Source organism: Apus apus, chromosome 7 (assembly GCF_020740795.1).
Source record: "Apus apus isolate bApuApu2 chromosome 7, bApuApu2.pri.cur, whole genome shotgun sequence".
Taxonomy (NCBI): Eukaryota; Metazoa; Chordata; class Aves; order Apodiformes; family Apodidae; genus Apus; species Apus apus.
Window position 1 is genome coordinate 21922644 of NC_067288.1, and position 15595 is coordinate 21938238.

A 15595-nucleotide genomic window follows, 5' to 3' on the forward strand; every position below is an offset into this window, starting at 1 on the left:
GCTTTGCGCCCCCTCCGCGGCTGCTCCCTCCCGGGACTACACTTCCCAGCAAGCCCCGCGCGGCGGCGCCCCGGTGCCCCGCGGAGGGCGGGCGCGTAGCATGCCGGGAGCCGTAGTCCCCCCGCGGCGTGCGCGCGCCGCGAGGCGGACCGGGGCGTGTCCTCGGGGGTATATAGGCAGCCGGAGGGGTAGGGGTCTGCACTCTGCCGCCGCCGCCCCTCTCTCCAGCAGCTTCTATGCAATCTTCGGCCGTCGCCGCTGCCCCCCGCGCCGAGCCCGCGCCGGCCTCCCCGCGCAGGTAGGGCCGCCCGGGCGGGCCCCGGTCGCGGTGTCTGCGTGTCGGGGGCGGGGGGGGGGCGGCGGGGAACGGGGGGCCGCGTTCGCGCCGTGGGGTGACCGGGCGGGGGCGGGTTGGGGGAGGCGGGCAGGGCCGCCTTTGTTGCGGGAGGCGGGCAGGGGCTGCCGCTGGGGCTGCGGAGCCCGCCCCGCGCCCCCTCCCCCGGTGCCGGTACGTGCCGCCCGCGCCGCGCGCCAGCTGGGCCCGCTCGGCTCGCGCGGGGCCGCCACGTGACCCCGCCGCCGCTGCCATCTTTGTTGGGGGCAGGCGAAGCCGCGGGGCCGCCGGTGGGGGAGGGGCGGGGGGTCCCGCCGCGTCACGTGGCGCGGGGCCGGCAGCCCGTGAGCAGCCGCCGTCCCGGTTTGGCGCCAACGGGCGGGGGCGGGGCCGGGGGGAAGGCGGGAAAGGCGCCCATTGTCTGCGGGGGGCGGGGGGGCCCGCGGCCGCCCGGCCGGGCCTTTGTTCCGCCCGCGGCCCCGCACCGCCGGCCCCGCGGCCCCGCACCGCCGGGGGAGGCGGCGGCCCCGAGCGGGCGCCTTGGGCACCTTCCCGGTGTTCCGGCTGGAAGCGCGGGGCAAAACCCCCGGGCTTACGATTTGAACGGCTCGTCCTGTGCCGCAGGTTTGCGGGGAGATGGGTCTGAGCCGCGCGGCGGTTGCGGGGCGGGGGCTGCAGGCCGGCCCGGGTGGGCAGCGCTGGGTTCAGGCAGCAGCGCTGCCGGCCGGGCTTGGTCTGAACGTGAAAGCGCCTGCTTCCCGCACAGCTCAGCCTTTCATTCAAACAGTAAACAAAAGCGGAACTGACGGGTTTCTGCAAAAGGCAGCCGGCAGGGGAACTTGGCCTCGGTGGCTGAACACCTGAAAGGCAGCACGGCTCCTGGCTCCGGTTACACACCCCCTGAGAGCTCCGTTCCTGCCGTGAAATGGATGACCTGCTATAAATGCTTAATATTTTGCTTGCAGGATGGAAGAGGAATTGGCAGCTCCTTCCACATCCACAGACAAGACAGACAGGTGAGATGGGAGTCTGGGTTGTCAGTTCTTAAAGAAATCCAGGTGTTACTGAGTGAAACAAAGAGGTCATCCTTAATTAGGTTGTTTGGCTTGAAACTTAACAGGTGTGGATGCCCCAGGTGCTCAAAACTTCTACTGACCAGTAGACTGCACAGATCTAGTGTAACAAAGCTCTTTCAAGGACTAATAAATATACAGATACCAGCTGTTTTTAGGAGCCTCTTGATCTGCAACTTAGTTCTGTGGAAGCACTGAGGGGGTGTAAGTATGTGACCAGCATGTAGTAGTGCTCACCTGGGCAGCTCTTGTCCCAGTCTAATGGATGAACCTCACAAAATCCTTTAGGATGGACCTTCTGGAAATGGAGCTGTACAGAGTCCTGTATTTTAATTACTTCTTAATTGTTTTGCTTTGTGTTGTTGTGTTTTTTTTTTTCCCCAGTATGGATGTGGATGCAGAATCTAAGAAACTACTGGGTTTAGGACAGAAACACTTGGTAATGGGAAATATTCCAGCTGCTGTTAATGCATTCCAAGAAGCTGCAAGCTTACTGTGAGTAGTAGAATGTTTTGTTGGTTTGATGGGTCTTAGTTGCCAGCTTGGCTATACTGATATGGTTTGTACAAGAAAGATTGTGATTTTTACCTTAGATGTTCTCCTGTATTTATAATACAACTGAGAAGATGAAGAACTTAGATTAACTCAGGTGTTGGGCAATACTGTAGTTGGTGTGCAATTTAGGCAGCTTGTGTTAGCAATTGTCACTGTAATTCCCTAAGGAGTAAAAGGGATTTGATATTTTATTTTGCAGTGTATGGTTTTGATGTTGCCTGTTACAAAAACAACAGGCTAGTATTACTTGAACAGCAGCTTCATGCCTTGATCAGTCTCTGAGGGTGCTTCCTCTTTGGGTTTTAGATTAATTTGCTCTGCTGGATATTAGGGTCACATATCTAGCTAAGTAAGAGGAGCATTCTTTGTTTGAAACAATGGGGGACAAGCTAAGAAACTATTCTTTCTGTTCAGAAATTTTTAGCTTTCAAGTTCATTTTATCAGAATCTAAAGTAGGCACAGGCAAATCATTCCTTGTTACTTTTGCAGGGGTAAAAAATATGGTGAGACAGCGGATGAGTGTGCAGAAGCTTTTTTTTACTATGGAAAATCTCTCCTGGAGTTGGCAAGGTAGGTTAACAGTTGCTTATTTGATTAAGAGTCTGCCTGGGATGAGATAGGATTTCACCCTAGTATAGAGAGGATTACACTGGAGGTTCCCATATGCAGAGTTGCACTGAGTGGGATGGGCCATGGCACTGCAGCTTGTGCAGTTAAAATGGTGTTATTACATGAGCTAAGGGATAATGAACTTTTGTTCCCTTTAGAATGGAAAATGGTGTGCTGGGAAATGCCTTAGAAGGGGTGCAGGTTGAAGAGGAAGGAGAAAAAGCTGAAGATGACTCAACGTTACCAGCTGTTGATGGTATGTAAAGCTCTCTGCCCTGTTGTGGAGGCAACAAACTGTTTTCTTGCCTAAACGATCCAAGTTTAGTCCATTGCTATCATGGGTAGCCTGAGTAATTCTGTTGAAACACTTAGCAGCTAAGAGTTTGTAATTTTGCTTAAAGATTGAACAAAACCTCTAAGATTTCTTGAAGGAGCTGGTCACTGAAAGCACCTGTAAAGGGTCACCAGGTGTCTGTCCTGAAATGCTGCATTCGAGCTTGCTTTCTTAAGCTTCACAGGCAACTTGAACTGCTTTGTAGCCTTGTAGCAGTACAGTGTGTGTAGAAGGACAGGTCAGTGTCTCTAAAATGTGGAAGAGCAGTAACTATTTCATATGACCTGCAGCTGGAGATGTTACAGGAATTCCTGTCAATCCAGACAATGACAACACTGGCACCTCTTGCTTCGCTGCGACTAAAAACGCTAGCGCGCAAATCTGCACACTGCTTGAGCGGCTGCTTGCAAGAACGCAGCCTGGGGAAGGGGAAGGGATTTGGTTAGTTGGAGTGACTATGTTGGTTGTGTCCTAATTCCTTGTACTTTGAAAATGGAGCTTTTAGGAATGTCATCTAACTTGGTGACAAACCAACATGCCTAGAGGGTCTGAGGGTGGTATTGTCAGTTGCCCGTTAATGTCTTTATCACTAAACTCGAAGAAATGTTTATGCTTCCTCAATCATGTAGAAGAAGCAAGGGAGGAGTTGAGAGAACAGGTATATAACGCCATGGGGGAAAAAGAAGCCAAAAAGTCTACAGAAGAGACTCCAGTATTATCTGAGAAGGAAATCAAAGAGGAGGATGTTGAAATGAAAGAGATCACAGAAGAAAAACCAACTGAAAAAGCAATTGCTGACAATGACCTAAAGCTTGAAGAGGCTGAAGAGAAGATGGAGACTTCTGCAGAGAAAGGAGTAACTTCAGAAGGGCAGAAGCAACAGGTAGCTGTGGAGGAAGAGGCTACAAAAGAGGAGGCAGCTGTAGAAGAGAAAGTAGTGGAAAAAGAGCAGATGATTGTGTCTGAAGACAAGGTAGCAGAGGCAGCTGAGGAGCAGAGAACAGCAGTGTTGGACAAGGAGGCAAAGTTAGTTGTGGAAGAGGCTGAAGCTGGAGCAGCATCTGTGGAAGAGAAGGGAGAGGCAGAGCAGACAGCAGAAGCAACAGAAAAAGAGCCAGCTGTGGAAAAGGGAGAGGCTGTAGAGGGGCAGGCGGAGGCAGCTGTGGAAGAGAAGGCAGCTGTGGAAGAGAAGGCAGTAGAAAGAGTGACAGCAGAAGCACAGGCAGCAGTTGCTCTGGAGCAGAAAGGAGCTGCAGAAGGGGAAGCAGAGATAGCTGAACAGAAGAAGGTGGAAGAGAAACAAGAGCCAGTGGAGACAGCTACAGAAGAGAAACAAGATCAATCTAAAGAGACAGAGTCCTCAAAGGAACCTGTGCCCACAGAGGGTAAAGAACCATCTAATGATGTGGAAGAGAAGGCTGACGTAGCTGCTAAGGTAGAAAAAGAGGAAAAGAAGGATGACCTAATGGAAGAGGGTGAAGGTGCTAAGGTAGAAAAAGAAGAGAAAGATGACCTGATGGAAGAGGGAGAAGGTAACAGTGAGAGGAGAAAAGTACTTGTGGGTGGAGGACTTGATGGATTTGGCTAACAATGGGTAAAAAGTGTTCCATTCAGAATTTTCTGTTTGCCTTAGATTAAGGAAAAGGCATTGAGAAAAAGGGGCTTTTGAAGGATTTTTACATCCAAGTAAAGTTTCAAGGAATAGTGAATAGTCTCAGTCTCAGTTTTTCTAGACTAACGCTTTAACTAACTGCAAAGCAAATATCTTACTTGAAAGCAAACTTAACAGCCCTGTGAAATGTGTAAGTAATGGCTAGGCTGGTGGAGAATACTGAATGGATGTTCACTTGCATGTGTGTGGGTTTATTGCACTAACCTTCAAATAACTTTTAAGTTGCCTCTGGTTATAACTGTCTTACTTAAAACAGTAGAGCATAAAAATAAGAACAGCTAAATACATAATGAGGGTAAATTTGCTTTTGATGGGAGGAAGGAGCTCTCCATTTGTCTGGTGGTAGTTACAAGTAAGAATTTGGTTGGCAAATCTAAACTTAATTTGCCTGGAACCTGAAAGCTTGTTGCTACTAGATAGTAGTCTTCCAGCTATCTGGCTTTTGCTGCCATTCTGCTTCCCTGCTTCACTGCAGCTGTTTTTAGGGTGATGTTAAAGAAACCTAGTAAAGCTTGTGCATTTTGAAGTATTCCTTTTATGACTTTAGTAGGCCAGTGCCTTCTGTTGCACAAGTTAATCGATGAGCTGATAATTGCAACTTTGCTTGTCAATAACTGAGCTTCACAGGAAGAGCCTTGTTTTAGGGGTGGCAAATAACTCAGGCTAAATAGTTCTGGACACCAGAAGGATTTGTATTGCTAAGCACAGTGGTGGAGCAGCTCCTAACAAGGAGTCTGTCTGGACAGAGTATGACTGAACAAAAAATAAGAGTATACCCACAGCTCATCATCCTGTGAAAGGCTGCTTAGGTACACATACTGCTGCTCTTATCACCAACTCTTAGTGTGAAGACACTTTTGAACATCCTGGTCTGGTGCTGTGTTATTCCAGACTTCCTAACATCTCTCCTGTTTTAACTTTGATCAAGGTGTCATCATACTTACAGGTTTGGTCTCAGTGGCAGGTATGTGCTTGTTGGGAGTTAGGCTAATGAACTCTTGGGTTCTCTAGTCTCCACCCCACCCAGCTCCTGTAATTCTGGAATTAGTCACTGATCATGACCCAGTAGTTAGGTGTGTGACTTCAGCATGCAATTCAAGCAGTAGCTCTAAAGCTATTAGCCATACTCTCTCACTGCACATTTTCCAAAATGTTTCTTATTAATAGAATAGATCATGCAGTGCTCCTACACGGTATCAGAAGTCAAATCAATGCTACACAATAACATTAATAACATTGCCACTTAAATGTCTGACACAAGGAACACAAATTCAGAAAGTCTTATTTGTACACAGCTTGGCAGCCATCTTGCTGGAAACACTTGTTATCTGTAGCATGAAGTTCAGCAACTGACCAGTAACTCCAGGGCTGCTCAGGATCCCATGGCTTCAGTGGGAATTCACAATGCATTGGTGAGAACTGAACTCTAGGTAAGTTTTTGTTCTAGATAGTATGAAGTTAAACCTAAGGACTAAGGTAGCCTGGAATTACTTGAGTCTACAGTGCCTGACACTTTCAGCAAGATGGCTGCTGCTGCTGACTGTTTAATGTCTGTGCTCTTCTTTCATCACACATCTAACCTGTCACTAGAAGGATAAGGGCTGGATATAACACATTCTACCTGACTCCATGTGAAGCAAGTACACTAAAAGCAAGTGTTCTGATTTTTCTACTTTCCTTGTAGAAACAGAAGAATCTGAAGAAGAAGATAAAGAAAATAAGGCTGAAGATGATAAGGAGAATGAATTGACAGTGGAAGACAAGGTGAGATTACTGAGCTCTGATTTTGGTGCTTGTGGAAGAGTGCAGTACTTGTCTGAATGTCATGTCATAATGTCTTTATAAAAGCTCACTTGTATTCCATTGAGGCCTATGTAGGAATTTTTTTTCAAAACTAATGTTGTCTAAGGAAAGGGCAGTGTTGTGTTCACTGTCTGCATGGTAAGGACTTGCTAAACTCTGTCAACTTGGGCTTGTTTAGCCTTGCTGAAGCAAATGCTTGCCATTTACTGGTGTGTAAAGCAGCCTGGTAAATGCAGGGACAGGCAGGGAAAGTTGCTTTGCCTTGTTTATTCTCTGTTTAGCTGTTCTCACTGTGTGTGTTGAATGCACCCAGTGCAATAAGCCACAGCTAAGATGGGAATTTAGTGGGAAGTGGAGTGCTGCTTAAATCTGAGGTGGTGTGTGATACTGAGCATGCTGGAGAGCTGTGTTCAATATAGTATCTGTGTCTCTTCCTCACATTAAGTTCAAAAGCACATTAAAAAAGAGTGGAACATCAACTCCTTTGTTTAGCTTTTGGTTCACTGAAATACCACCTTAAACAGTCTTATTCTTGGGATAATGTTGGTGCTTGGCACCCTGTTATTTCTGAAAAAAAAAAATAAATGAGGCTGCACCAACTAACAAAGGATGCTTATGTTCCACTTAAAACATCTTCACTGCAGGCAGGTTCTTGGTTGATACAATAACCTCTTCTGCATGTTTAGTTTTTTTCCTTCTAGTACCTTTTGAAGAAATTTTTTCCTTAAACACTGCTTAAAAAAATTAGTGTTGACATTTGATGTCATGTAACCAGGTCACTTTCTTAACAGGTCACAATCTTTAATGCATTTCTGGTCTTTACAGGAAAGTGAAGAGGATGAAATTGGAAATCTGGAGCTAGCCTGGGACATGCTGGAGTTGGCAAAAGTCATCTACAAGAGGTAAAGACTTAAGTCCTAATTTGGATGTGTGCTACAGAGATTCAATGTAAATTGGGGGGTTGGTGTAAGTAACTGGTCGGTGTGACACATTTGATCAGGATTTGTAAACTACTTTTATGTCTTGATTTAGACAAGAAACAAAAGAAGCTCAGCTCCACGCAGCTCAAGCTCATCTAAAGCTAGGAGAAGTCAGCATTGAATCTGGTATGTAATATTCTTATGTTTAAAGTGTTGAGTTCCACTTTGTCACCCTCTGTTTTGTACTTTAAAATGAGTGGAGGTGAGTTAAGGCTGCTAAGATGAAATGAAAACACTGTCTAATTATGATAGTGCAGCCATGTGAGAAGTTTCAGAATCAATGGATGAACAAGTCGGTGCCTTAAGCAGGATAGTCTGCTTTTTTGAGACAGTGATACAAAGCTTTGATTAAGAATTAATGTGTTAGCAGATCAAAACCAGCCTTGTGTTCTGCTTTATAGGCAAGGTTTGGTTAGCTTCAGAAACTTGAGAGATGCTTCCCTTATTAAGCAGTCAGCCATGGAGCTCAATAGGATATATCAGTACTGTGCCACTTCCAGAACATAAAGAGTGCAAATGGAAAATGGCTGACTCTTAGACTTTCCCAAATCCTAGGGTATGGTCAGGAAAGACTGTGTTAAGCAGCAGAAAAAAGGAGAAGGGAAGTAAGACCCCAAGTTCCTGCCTTCTAATGTGTCTTACCTGCTATTCAGTTAAAAATTTATTTTAATCTCATTAAAGCCAAGTGGAATGTAAATCTGCAGTGAATATTGGAAATGATGTGACAGGTGTGTGGACCAGGGCTACAAAATGAGCACTGTGGCTTAGGTCACTGGAACACAGTCAAGGGAGAGCTTGACTGGAAGGTAGCAGGGGACTGTCTTTAGCTCCAGATCCAAACTGTAGTTGTGACCAGCTGCATTCAGTTCATGGTAGCAGGTAAAGGAGCAGGGTTTGTGTGCCTGGTGTTGACTTGGCTGCTCAGTTTACTGTGTTGCTGTAAAGAGACAAAGCACTTGAGAGAACTAGAGGAGTTGGACTTTAAAGAGGGAGGCAGTGTTGTCACTTGATCAGGCAAGCAGCCTGTCACTGAACTCAGCTGCTGTGAGCAGAGGTGGATCTGTGCTGAGACTCAAGGGTGATAAAATACAGAGTAACTGAGTAAGAGTTTACATCTTGCTTGTTCAGATAAATGAGTGAGACCTTGTGGCTTTCTCCTACAGAAAACTACTCACAGGCTATTGAAGAGTTTCAGGCCTGCCTGTCCCTGCAGCAGAAGTACCTGGAGGCTCACGACCGCCTGCTGGCCGAGAGCCACTACCAGCTGGCCCTGGCCTACCACTACAACAGCCAGTTCGACCAGGCGGTTCTGCAGTTCGGTAAATCCGTGGAGGTCATTGACAAGAGAATGGGTACGTGGGTTTGTAAAACTGCCTGGTGAACAGGAGAGTTTTCACAAGTCAGACTTTGTTAAATTGCCCTAAAAGTTTGGGGTTTTTTTTGCTATGATAATAAATGTTTCATCCTAGCAATGCTTACTGAGCGAATAAAGAAGTCAGAAAGTGGGTCCCCTGAAGATGAGAAGGAGATTGAAGAACTGAAGGGACTGCTTCCTGAAATCAAAGAAAAGATAGAGGATTCAAAGGAGTCTCAAAAGAGTGCAAGAGTAGCTGAGCTGGCACTGAAGGCAACTCTGGTTAGTGCATTGTGTGGTTTGCTTTTAACCAAACATTCTTCCAGTTAAACTTGCAGTGAGCCAGTCATGGGAGGAGCTCAGACTTGGCTGCACAGATTGGGGGCTGGTGGTTACTCACAAATACTATGGGCTGCAATTCCAAGAAGGAAACTGAGGCAGCTGATATCTAAAGAGAGGGTATTTAGTAAATACAGTGACTTTAATTGTTCTGAATTAAACAGGCATTTGACAGGCTTCTGTAGCAATTCCATGCATCAGGGTTGGAAGTGAAAGGTCAGCCAGATGTGAGAATAGACTCAAGTGCTGCATCTGTCCCATCTACAAGTGTAGAAAGCAGTGTCAAGACATGAAGTTGGATTTTTGTCCTTTTCTAAACTAGCTTATATGGCCTTGCCAGGATTTGTTCACCCTTCCTTTTCTTTTTCTGAAGGTTGGAACTACATCTGGCTTTGCACAAAGTGAAGACAGTGGTTCTGTGTCCACAGTAAGTTAAAGATGTGTGTTGGTAAGTCCTGTCTGCTCTAAGGCTCAGTGTTTGCTGTTTCTCATGTGTCAATTTTTATCTTGTAATAGATTCCAGTAAGAAAAGCAGCTGATGGTGCATCTCAGTGTGTTACAGACATCTCTCACCTAGTCAGGAAAAAGGTGAGCCCAGAAATCACTAGTTTATCCATTTGTTAAAATATCACTGGCTTGCTCTGTGTAGTTGGATTTATTTGCTTGAAGCTTTTTTCTTACCTTAGTTCTATAGTGGAAAAAGCTTTCTAAAAGTAAAACCAAAACTAGTGCATGAAACTCCTTTCCACTGGGAGCCAATCAGTCTGGGAACCATCCAGCCTCCAGGAAACTATTCCTGATGGTTCAGCACCCTGCCTGGCCCACAGGGCTTTTACTTCTGAGCCAAGAAGTGTGTGTTCTGCAGGGGTTCTCTGAACAACTGCCCTCCTTTGAGGACCTGCAAGAAGAGCAGGGTGGCCTACAGGTCTTGAGAAAAGGGCAGGCAACCAGGCTGAGTTGAGTTCCCTCTCCTCCATGTGGAAATGGTAAATAGCAAAGCCAGTCTAATGGCAGTAATGATAAACTGCCTCTCAGTGAGATAATGTAAAGGAACCTTGTGCTCTGTACAAGTATGGGCTTTTTCTAGAGCTGCTTGCAAATATAACTAAAATGATCCCCTATGGGATCTCAGTTTTTATTCTGCATGCTGCTGTAGTACAGCCTGGCCTGTGCTGCATCTGCCTCTTTCAGTTCAGGTTTGCTTGGAGCAACTTTGATCTGTTTTACATGGTGATTGAGTGTCACAGATGTCTCAAATCTGCCCCCTTAACAGTGACCTGGTGCAGCAGTCATGTTTCCCTGCCAGATATAACAGGTTAATTCAGCACTATAGATACTAGCTCCTCAATAATGTCTTGCTGGAAATCCTTTGTGGTTGAGATCTCTGTACCAAAGCTTCAGAGCTTTGGTTGAATCCTAACACTTTATCTGTCTTGAGCCTGGCAAGTTGAATAGAGAATGTGCAATGATGTCTAGATGCTAATTTTCTAAAGAAAAAAATAAATTTAAACTTCAGTTTGTACATAGTGCAGACTAAAAAATTTTGTCTTCAGAGGAAACCAGAGGAGGACACTCAACAGGGAGACAATGAAGCTAAGAAAGCTAAACCAGAGCCGGCTGTCAATGGTGGTGGTGGTGATGCTCCTCCCAGTGGAAATGAGGTTGCAGAAAAAATGGAAGAGGAGGTGGGCAGCTGAGCCAGGAATCTCTGCTGTGCTTGGTTTGGGGGTTTTTTTGTGGGTTTTTTCTTTTTCCTCTGTTCAGGCATGGCTTTGTGCCTGGTAGATGTACTGATTTTTACAAAACTTCCCAGATGAGATGGGGAATATTCCCCAGCTGGCATGATGCCTGTTGTACTGTGGTGTCTGTGGGTGGGAAAGGCACCAGCCATGAAGACCTGTCACCTCTGGGGTGGGACAGAAGCATGTTCTGGGTGTCCCAGTGGGGCTGAACTACACAGCAGGGGGCCCTTCCCAAACTATTTTTGATACTGCTGGTTTTTAATACTTATTACCTGGGCTACAATTGTTAATGTCAGTATTTTTAGGATAGTGTTGGGCTCTGAAGGACCAGCAGAGCACAAATAGTTAAATCTTCAAATTGCAGAAACCTTCAACTGCTGCATGAGTTGGTGCTGTGAGGCAGTGTCTTGTATAAAAGCAAAACGTTTTTTTTTTTTCTTTTAGACAGAGAAAAGGCCACAAGCAGAATCAGGGGCTGCAGTTGAAAGCACCGTATGATACTTGGACACTCCTCTCCTTACAAGGAAAATGGTTTTGTATATAGTGTATTTTTTCACTTTTTGGCAACTTTTGTATGACTTCAATAAAGATTGTAAGCAAATGTTCCCTATCTTGACCCTCCTATTACAAGCTCCTCCCTGCCCCTTGTGTGCAGGTCTCAGCCCTTGCATGCCCTGGGGTTCCTTAGTGTTCCAGACTGGCCTGAGGAGGCAGGAGGAGGGTGGGGGCTGCTGTGCAGAAGAATGAAATTCACTACAGTCTTGCCTAGGGGAAGCCTGGATCCAGACCTTCTTGCCTTCTTCTGTGGCCATAGCTTTGGCTGTGTCTGTTTCTTTCTGGGCTGAGCCTGGTGTGGATGGATTCCTGTGGTGGCTCTTGTAGCCTTGAGCAGCCTAAATGTGCTTGGGGGAGGCTGGTCCTGCCTAGGACACGGGTGAGGTGTGGTATTGCCTCTGCTCAGCCTCGACTTCACCCGTTGGCCTGAATTGGGGAGCTTGTGGAGATGGAAGATCTGTGGGAGCAGAGGCCCTCTGCCTATGTGTCTGGGGGAGGGAAAGGGGGTGCTGCTCTGGGACAAATGTACATGTGCTTATATATATCAAAAAGTAGGGTGAGAAGCAAAGAGCAACAGCCTGCTCAAGCTATTTATTAAAACGCTCAGCATGGCCCCACCATAGCAGAGAGAATCTCACCATGGGTTTTGTTTGTTCCTGGGGTTGAGGCGTGAGCTGCTTGTGAGACTTCCCCTGGAAAAAGCTTGTGGTGGGAAGGCAGAAAAGAAAGGACTGTCCCCTCCCTTGCTCCTCAAACCTTCCTAGTGCAGTGGATGAGAGAGCTCATGTGTGAGCATGGTCCTGGGGTCAGGAGCAGCCCGAGGTGGAGGCTGAGCCATGGGGCTCAGTGGCTGCTGGCTATGGGCTCTGCCTGGTGCAGCCTGTCTTCCCTGCTGGCTCACCTGCTGCCAAAAAGCTCAGAGCCTTTCTGGTGGCAGGCGGGACCCTGTGTGCTTCCCCCCTTACCATGGCACAGCTGGTCCCAAGACCCCACCCCTGCAGCTGTAACATTTTGGCATCCCTTCATCATACAGTTAATAAAGCCCTGATTTCACACTCCAAGGTGGTGAGGGAATGCCAGAGCAGGGCTGTGGGGACATGCCCCATTCCCAGCTCACCTTTGGGGAGGTTTGTGCTGTGCTGGGGGCTCCCGAGCAGGAGGAGGGTCCTCCAGGGCTGCAAAAGAGGTGAGGGGGAGGCTGGAGGGGCCAAGGGTGTGGCTGCGGGCTTTGGGGCTGCCTGTCCCCAGTGCTGGCCCAGGGGCCTCCTGGGAAAGGAGAAAAGTGGTGTTAATAGGAGGGTTGTCCTGGCACAGGCAGGAACTGCACAGCCACAACATGCCGCATAAGGCATTAGGTGTGCAAAGCAAACCACACCTGTGTTTTTGCACAGGAGGACACACACCTCCTGCCCCAGGGGTCCTGGCTCTGTGGGGCATCCCTGACCCCCTCTGTGGCCAAAGGACCCATTCCTGAATCGTCTCAGGCCACATCCATCATCTTATCTGGGTCAGCAGCCCAACCCCATCTCCCCTCCCTGGAGAGCTGGAAATCACCCTGGGACAAGGCTCTTACCATAAAAATCTCTGGTGCAGCCAGGGCTGGTGGGAGTGGGGGGGCCACCGGGGGTGGGAGGATACTGGGGGGCAGCCGTGGCCCCGTCTGCTCCGTGTGTTGTCGCAGCATCCCCACCTCTGCCTGGAGCTGGGCCAGCTCCTCTGCGTGCCACCGGGCCACCTGCGAGCCTAGGGGACAGGAGCTGTTTGTCACTGTGCAAGGCCCCATGCCAAGTGCAGAGCCCCCACCCCGGGCTGTGAAGTTGCAGCCCTGAGGCAACTGGGGGCTGTGGGGTGCAGGGGATGGGGGGGATGGGGGGGGGGGGTTGCCCCACTCTCCAGGACCCGTCACCTACCGGCATCAGCTCTTCTCTCCCTCCTGACCTTTAATGCCAGGAGCTCATCTTCCAGCCTCCGATTCTCCAGCTCCACAGCCAGCAGTGCCGTGTCCAGGCCTGGTGCACCAGTGCCCGGGGGTTCTGCCAGCACAGCCAGGGGTACCTCAGCTGCTGGCGGTGGAGCTAGGGTCCCTGCCAGGGGATGGGCTCTGGGCTGGGGCTCACCCATCCTCCTGTGCAGACCTGTAGACCCTTTCTCCAGCACCATGGCCTCCATCTGGAGGTGGACAAGCTGGGCCAGGATGGCTGGGTCGTGTCCTCCAGCGCGCAAGTAGGCCAGCCGCAGCGCCCTGCCGCAGCCCCGCTGTCAGCCACTGCTGGAGCTCAGCAGGACCCTCAGCTCGGCCCCACCGCTGCCCACCGACCCTCACCTGGCCTCGGCAGCGAGCGGCCCGGCGGCTGGCAGGAGGGTGTCGAGGCGAAGCGCGGCCCTGGGGAGCCAGGGGGCAAACGGTGGCGTGAGGGGGCCAAGTGGCCCCTGGTGGAGAGTGCCACGCTCCTTGGGCGCTACCCTGGAGGGTGCTGAGCCCTGCCCCCCCCCAAACCGGGGCTCACCTTTCGTGTGCCAGCCCTCTGCCCTGGTGCTGCAGAACCTCCGGGGCCTGGATCATCTCCAGCTCTCCCTGCTGGGGTTGGGGCTCCGCAGCTGCCCTGGCCCGAAGTGCCGCCAGCCTCTGGCACAGCCCTGTGGGACGGTGAGGGGCCACGGGGCTCCGCACGGCCCCCACAGCTCCACTCCCCAGGGGAACCTCCCCGCAGGGACCTCCCCGTCACCCCAAAACCCGTGCCAGCACCTACCCTCTCTCTGCAGCTCCAGCTGCTGGATCTTGGCCTGGATTTCCGCCACATGGCGCTTGTGAGCCTCCAGCTGCTCCTGCTGCCCCCGCGGCGGGGCTGCCTGCGGGCTGGGCCGCCCCTGCTGCACGGGGGGGGAGCGACGGGCAGGACGGGCCAGACCCACCAGCCGCGGGGCCGGGGGTGCCGGCAGCTGGAGGGCTGCCCATGCCCGCCCCGGGGTGTGGGGCTCGCTGTACCTCTGCTGCCAGCCTCCTGGCAGGGGGGTCAGCCCCGCGGAGCAGGGCCCGCTCGCGGGGGGTGAGCACGGCCCCCAGGGGAGCCCCCTGCGCCCGCCCCGGGCCCCCCTGCCCCGGCACGGCCCGGGGGGGCCCGGGAAGCACCAGGAGACGGCGTGGCTCGGAGCAGGCCCCGTGCTGGGACACCTCGACCTCCAGAGAGGCAAACATGAAGAAAAGGGGGGGAAAAAAATGCAATATAATATAAAGTTTTCTGGCTTTGGCAAAATAAAGCATGGAAGGCGGCCTGTGTGGTGGCAGGGGGAGGACGGAGGGTTCTCCCGCCTCAGGCCCAGCTGGGTCCGCCCGTCCCGCACCTGCTGCGCGCCCCAGCCCCGCTGCCCGTCCCTGCGCCCGCCCCGCGGGCGGCCCCAGCCCCTCACTCCCTGTGCCAGGTGCGGTTCCACGTTACCGAGGCGTCCTGCGGCCTCCCCGCCGTGTCCGGAGCCCCCTTCGCAGACACGTCCCCTCCGGGGCGGCCGGCGCTGCCGGTGCCGAGGCACAGCTTCTCCTCGTGCGCCCGCAGCAGGGCCCGGGAGCCGAGCGCCATGCGGCAGCGCGGGCAGGGGAAGCCCCCCCGGCCCGCCATGCAGCCCGCCGACGGCGCGTCCGCGGGGAGCCGGGCTGTCCTGCTGCCGGGGACGGGCACCCGGGGTGTCCTCCTGCCGGGGGCTGCGGCCGCGGTGTTTGAATCCGCCGTTGCTAAGCTGGGCCGGGCAGGGCAGGGCAGGGCGGGCGGCCGCAGCCCCGGCGATTCCCAGTGTTTACCACAGCCACGGCGAAAAAGGGGAAAGATGTTGCTCGGCCACCTGCGCAAATCACGGAAAACAAGGCAGGGGAGGCCCCGCCAGCAGCAAGAGGCTGCTCTGTCCCCCACCGCACGCCTGTCCTGCTTGCACAGGGCTCCTTGCAGCAGCTGCCCACAGCTGTGCCCTGCAGCCTTGAAGCTAACGAGCAACCTCCACACCGAGACGAAACAGCTCCTTCTATCCCCTTTTTGTTGCCACAGGTGCCCAGGGCCCCACCCCTTCCCAAAAAACAGCTCCCCTCCTTCCATCCTTGCGCCTATCTCGGCATGCTGAGCATCCACAGGATCTTCGCAGGGTGCTGTGGGTCACCCTCCCACTTTGCTGCCAGCGATACCAGTCGCAGATAATCAGTGACTTCCTCAGGAAAAAGCTGCCGTTCGATCTATGGGGATTTGCTCAATTAGGCCCTC

At 51.2% G+C, this 15595-nt stretch overlaps 2 protein-coding genes across 7 annotated transcripts; one reads left to right on the forward strand and one right to left on the reverse strand.

Annotated features, from left to right (window-relative positions):
- Positions 1-161: 161 nt before the first annotated feature.
- Positions 162-11397, forward strand: NASP (nuclear autoantigenic sperm protein). 3 transcript variants are annotated; one of them, XM_051625361.1, is made up of 15 exons: positions 163-298; positions 1300-1350; positions 1792-1902; positions 2453-2533; positions 2731-2828; positions 3536-4438; positions 6263-6342; positions 7207-7283; positions 7414-7487; positions 8525-8713; positions 8831-8997; positions 9428-9481; positions 9571-9642; positions 10608-10739; positions 11241-11397. In XM_051625361.1, exons 1-15 carry the CDS (start codon positions 237-239, stop codon positions 11292-11294), a joined length of 2205 nt encoding a protein of 734 aa, XP_051481321.1. In that variant the 5' UTR covers positions 163-236; the 3' UTR covers positions 11295-11397. The 3 variants fall into 3 exon arrangements, with proteins under 3 accessions (XP_051481324.1, XP_051481321.1, XP_051481322.1); XM_051625362.1 differs by lacking the exon at positions 163-298 and adding an exon at positions 895-958; XM_051625364.1 differs by lacking the exon at positions 10608-10739 and having other exon boundaries at positions 162-298.
- Positions 11398-11935: 538 nt separating this feature from the next.
- On the reverse strand, positions 11936-15063 carry CCDC17 (coiled-coil domain containing 17). Of its 4 annotated transcripts, none has more exons than XM_051624994.1 (10): positions 14789-15063; positions 14338-14529; positions 14102-14222; positions 13859-13988; positions 13675-13734; positions 13487-13593; positions 13262-13384; positions 12925-13094; positions 12469-12617; positions 11936-12043 (listed from the first exon to the last, which is right to left on the reverse strand). In XM_051624994.1, the coding sequence occupies exons 1-10, from the start codon at positions 14963-14965 to the stop codon at positions 11986-11988; spliced, it is 1287 nt and encodes a 428-aa protein (XP_051480954.1). In that variant the 5' UTR covers positions 14966-15063; the 3' UTR covers positions 11936-11985. The 4 variants fall into 4 exon arrangements, with proteins under 4 accessions (XP_051480954.1, XP_051480953.1, XP_051480952.1 ...); XM_051624993.1 differs by having other exon boundaries at positions 13469-13593; XM_051624992.1 differs by having other exon boundaries at positions 13262-13593; positions 14102-14219.
- Positions 15064-15595: the final 532 nt, after the last annotated feature.